Raw genomic sequence first — 5,239 nt, 5'->3', positions numbered from 1 at the left:
TCATGACCGACGTTGGTTTTATCACAAAACCCAACGATAATACAAATTGATTTTTTTTTTTTTGTCGTCGTCAAGTGTTCATGTGTATAATTCCGATGACGGCAGAAGAAGCTCAAGAAATAGGTATTTTCATTATGATATTTTAAACCAATCATAAAATTTCTTTTAACAAATTCGAGTAGGCTCTGATACCAATTGTTGGTTATTTTCATAACTAAAACATAAAACGCGGAAGCATAATATGAAGATCTTTAATCTCGAATCTAATTAAAAGAAAACTTAAACATGAAAGAATGATTACATACCTTATTCCATTGAAATTTTCGGATCTAGAGACTAGGAAGAGTTTTCCAGTTGATCTCAAGAGTTCTCTCTAAAATCCCCCAACAATGAACCATACGAATTTCTTAGTGTATTTTCGTGTATATTGATTTGCTCGTCATCACATGTATTTATAGATAGATATAAACTCTAATGTGAGAGATGGAAGGGATCTTGAGGATCTTGAGTCAAACCGGGAACTCAACCCACATGGTAAGTAAATATTGTATAAATCGGTCCATCAACAATTTATATTCTTACCATAATAATTTGATTTAATGATATATCGTACATATTTATGAAGTGGTCCCATAATTATCCAACATAAGGTTGTTAATCTTGCAGAAATCGAGCAATCTTCAAGTTTTTTAAGCTTGTGGTGGCTTAAGATCGTGTTTTTGTGTTGGGTTTAGCTATGGTTAGGTGGTCGGATCTATAAATTGTGACCGATTGCATATCCATGAGAATGGATTTGGAAAGACGCCTCAAATAAAATCCAGAACATGAGACACTAGTATTATCTCATGAAATAGAAAATTAAACAGTTGAATTCCGACGATCTTGTGGAAAGCGGCGAAGAGTGTTTTGACCAGGTAGAAGGTTTGACTTTTTGGTCAAATTTATTGACATATAAAGAGATCTGGCGACAATGGAGAGAGAGAGAGAGAGAGAGAGAGAGAGAGAGAGAGAGAGAGAGAGAGAGAGAGAGAGAGAGACGGTAGCAACCCGCAAAAACTGATAAAACCGGCAAAAACTGAAACTGTATGTTGCTATTTCTTGAGGACCAGTTCCAACATTGAAGACACAGTAAGAACTAAGAACTGGTACAATCGGCGGTCCGGTTCGATTCTTAATTTCGACCGACTTCGGTTCTCGGGCCGGTTCCAACCGGATCGGTTCCTTTGCTTATCCCTAACAAAAATCCAAGCCAACGCGTCAAAAAATGAATATACTAACTCTCATTTTATTTAGTATTATATATATTTTTTCTAAAACTTCTATAAATACTACCCTTCCCTCCAAAAACCTCCATTAGTATTCAACATATGATCGACCATGCTTAAGTTATGGATTTTTTTCTACATCATCTTCACGTTTTTAGCGGCTAGCCTCATACTAATCACCATAGCCTTTTCACTTCTCAATCTCAAAATCTTCATAGCAAACTCTATCAGAAACCCAAAATACCCTCCTGTTGTCGGAACCGTATACGGTAAACTCTTCTACTTCAACACCCTCCATGACTACCTAGCTGATATTGCCCGGAAACACCATACTTTCCGGCTTCTTGCCCCAAATCAAAGCGAGCTATACACAACCGATGTTAAAAACATCGAATACATACTTAAAACCAATTTTGATAACTATACCAAAGGCCAGCATAATAAGGACATAATTCAAGACGTGTTTGGCTATGGGATCTTCGCTGTTGATGGCGTTAAGTGGAAGCAGCAGAGGAAGCTTTCAAGTGTCGAGTTCTCGACTAGGGTTTTAAGAGACTTCAGTTGTGCCGTTTTCAGAACCAAAGCAGCAAAAGTAGCCAGAATTGTTTCTCATTTCGCCATGGTCAACGAAGTCTTTGATATACACGTAAGTCAACTACAAAATCCGATTCTTGAAGACAACTTTAGAAAACGAAGTTGGTTTTATCGAATTCTTTAACATTTTTTTTTAGAATTTGCTGATGAGAAGCGGCTTGGATTCCATTTTCAAAGTTGGGTTCGGAGTGGATCTTGATTGCCTAGAAGGATCTACCGAAGAAGGGAACTCATTTATCGATGCGTTTGATGATGCAAATGCTTTGACGTACAGGCGCTACATAGATCCCTTATGGAAAATTAAACGTTTTCTCAATATTGGGCGTGAAGCTTCTCTTAAGAAGAAGATCAAATTGATCAACGATTTTGTTCTCAAGTTGATCAGCAGAAGAAGAGAACAACTACAAACACAGAAACACCATGTAAATTGTTGTGTAATTTTCTTTTATTTAACGAATAATTATTTGGATGAGTTTTTTACAAAGACATGCCATTCATTTGAATTTTGATATATAACTAAGCTAACTTTTTTATTTTTTTATGTAATGTGTTGATTTCCAAGAATCACAAGGAGGACATACTTTCAAGATTTTTGGTCGAAAGTGAGAAGAATCCGGACATGGATGATCGATATCTCATGGACATAATCCTAAATTTCATTCTAGCTGGAAAAGATGCTAATGCGAATACTCTTTCTTGGTTTTTCTACACGCTTTGCAAGAACCAAGCAATACAGGATAAAATTGTATCCGAAATAGAAGAACATATCGGGTATCAATTAGGAAAAGGGGACAATGTTGAAGATTTTGTGGAGCGGATTAGCGATGAAGTACTTGAGAAAATGCATTATCTCCATGCAGCTTTGTCTGAAACCTTGAGGCTATACCCCGGAGTGCCCGTGGTAATTAATTACATCTTAGTTAAACTTTTGGAATACTTTCTGACTATTAATCTTGAAAATGGAAGTCAATGATGTTTTGTGAAGGGGTATATTGTCAAAGATTTTTTTTTAATGGTCAAAGATTTTTTTTTAATGGTAAATCATAACCATGATAGAAATTCTCACATGCTTATTAATTCGGGCAAACATGCAGACTATATATTTCTAAATTTCTAACAATATCAGCATAATATAAACTGAAAATTAAAACCGAAAGATAGTTAATTAACTTGATATTATGAAAATGGAAAGTTCCTTAATCATGTTTGTTGGTTGTTTGCAAGGATGGAAGAGTTGCAGAATCAGATGACATTCTACCCGATGGTTATGAGTTGAAAAAAGGGGATGGTGTGTACTATATATCGTATGCCATGGGAAGAATGTCTTACATTTGGGGAGATGATGCCGAAGATTTCAAGCCTGAAAGATGGCTTAATGATAATGGCATTTTCCAACCAGAATCTCCTTTCAAATTCGTTGCATTTCATGTGAGTAAACCCCGCACATAATTGGTGCAAAAAAGCGACGTTATACTTTGTAGGTTGTATACTATAAAATGAGTATAATCAGTTGTCACTGAAAATATCTGATTAATTCGTCGTATTTGCAGGCTGGTCCTAGGATTTGCTTGGGAAGAGATTTCTCTTATCGTCAAATGAAAATAATGTCAATTGCTCTTCTTAGATTCTTTCGCTTCATATTATTTGACGAAACAAAAAAGGTGAATTATAGAACGATGTTTACATTGCATATTGATGGAGGCCTTCATCTCGTCGCATTTCCAAGAGCAATAATATAAGTTCTTTGCTTATGAGCATTTGGACGTGTGATTTCAAAATGATTATGTTGAATAATCTGATCAGTCATGTCATGTTAATATGATAAACATAATAACTAATTTGTTGTAATATAACGTAATTTAATATATAAGAGCTAGATAGTGTTCGGATATACTTGTAAGTGATGAATAGGCGTCTGAAGCTGTAATAATCACTTTTGATGGTATTAAATGTATGGAAGAAAGTCGCCAAACATTAAAAAGTAATTATCATATTATACGTGATGGCAAAATAGTATTATACTCACTTTTTATATACATGTTGTAAAAAGTCATTTAGAAGCAATCTCGACTAGAAGGGTCATTTTAAAAAATCTCAGGAAAGTTACCAAAACACTATAAAGAAAGTTACCAAACATCAGTATGTACTCATTTAGAAACAATCTCAACTTGAATATGGTTATTCGTCTTCAGATCATTGTATTTGTTTTTTCATTACAAGCTAAGCATGATTCGTATAAGAAGGAAAAAAAAAACACAAGTATAAAAAACGAATTACCTTGGAGAAGTGTAAATATAGATCGATGTATAAAGTCCTATTTCAAGACTTTATTTGCCAATATATTGGTTAGTTTTTCATAAAATTGTGCTGTGTTTGAAATTTTAAAAGAAAAATAAATTTTCTTTTTGAATGGCAAAAAAAAAAAGCTCAACAAACATTTCCGCTTCTAGTGTTGATATCGTGTTCTTCATCCCAAATGGTTAACACAACACAATTAAAGAGCTTATAGCTCGTTGTATTTTATGTTGATATCGTGTTCTTCATCCCAAATGGTTCCCAATGATGTAATTTAATAATAGATAAGGGTGGAATGTATCTATATTTTCCATTCCTTTCCATCCACTTTTTTCCTTTTTACTTCAATAAATCTCATCTCACAACACATGAAGCCTATATTTTCAATCCACTTAATTTTTTATTTTAAAATAAATACAAACTAATAAAAATCATACAAACACTACAAGGAAAAAAACCATTACCGGCGACAAAAGTCGCCGGCAAAAGTCCCAAAAGTCGCCGATAATACTAATAGCGGCGACGCGTCGCCGGTACTAAGTCGCCGGTACTGCCTCGTCGTTATTGATCAGTTTGCCGCCGGTAATGATAAAAGTCGCCGCTAATGAGTATTGTCGCTGCTAATAAGCTAGTCGCCGGTAATGACTTTAGTCACCGGTAAAAGTGTCGCCAGTAATACCTTTTGTCGCCGGTAAAAGTGTCGCCGGTAATTGTTTTTCAATTTTTTAATTTCTTTTTAATTAATGATGGTTGCCGGTGATAATATCGTAGGTAAAAGTGTCGTCGGTAATAACAATCTTCGATTAAATATCAAAACCAATAGTGTCGACGCTAATTACAAAACAAACATCCTATTAAATATCAAACTTAATAGTGTCAATGCATACAAACAAACATCCAAATACAATTAAATATCAAAAGTCATAATATCCGAGTAGCAAAACAACAAAATTTTTACAATCTACCAAGTAGCAAAACGTGATAACATATGCAAATAAAACCATCCTTACATACCATCATCGTCGTTCCCATCGTTTCCTTGATTATTTTGGGATTGAAAAAACGAATAAAGTACATCCCTACAT

General features: G+C 34.5%; 1 protein-coding gene across 1 annotated transcript; it reads left to right on the top strand.

Annotated features, from left to right (window-relative positions):
- Positions 1-1,368: 1,368 nt before the first annotated feature.
- LOC145076964 (cytochrome P450 704C1-like) lies at positions 1,369-3,852 on the top strand. The gene is made up of 5 exons (XM_079022751.1): positions 1,369-1,911; positions 1,997-2,281; positions 2,422-2,760; positions 3,084-3,287; positions 3,410-3,852. The coding sequence occupies exons 1-5, from the start codon at positions 1,378-1,380 to the stop codon at positions 3,596-3,598; spliced, it is 1,551 nt and encodes a 516-aa protein (XP_078878877.1). The 5' UTR covers positions 1,369-1,377; the 3' UTR covers positions 3,599-3,852.
- The last annotated feature ends 1,387 nt before the right edge of the window (positions 3,853-5,239 follow it).

This window comes from Lactuca serriola, chromosome 9 (assembly GCF_051521515.1).
Source record: "Lactuca serriola cultivar US96UC23 chromosome 9, Lser_US96UC23_V15, whole genome shotgun sequence".
Classification (NCBI taxonomy): domain Eukaryota; kingdom Viridiplantae; phylum Streptophyta; class Magnoliopsida; order Asterales; family Asteraceae; genus Lactuca; species Lactuca serriola.
The sequence above is the reverse complement of the archived record's forward strand: the minus strand, read 5'-3'. Positions and strand labels throughout refer to the sequence as shown.

What these genes read in the sequence shown, in the direction of transcription:
- LOC145076964 (XM_079022751.1), top strand. Translation starts at nt 1,378, where the DNA reads ATGCTTAAGTTATGGATTTTTTTCTACATCATCTTCACGTTTTTAGCG. An exon ending in TATACCCCGGAGTGCCCGTG is followed by an intron (nt 2,761 to 3,083) that starts GTAATTAATTAC and finishes GTTGTTTGCAAG; the next exon opens with GATGGAAGAGTTGCAGAATC. An exon ending in TCAAATTCGTTGCATTTCAT is followed by an intron (nt 3,288 to 3,409) that starts GTGAGTAAACCC and finishes TCGTATTTGCAG; the next exon opens with GCTGGTCCTAGGATTTGCTT.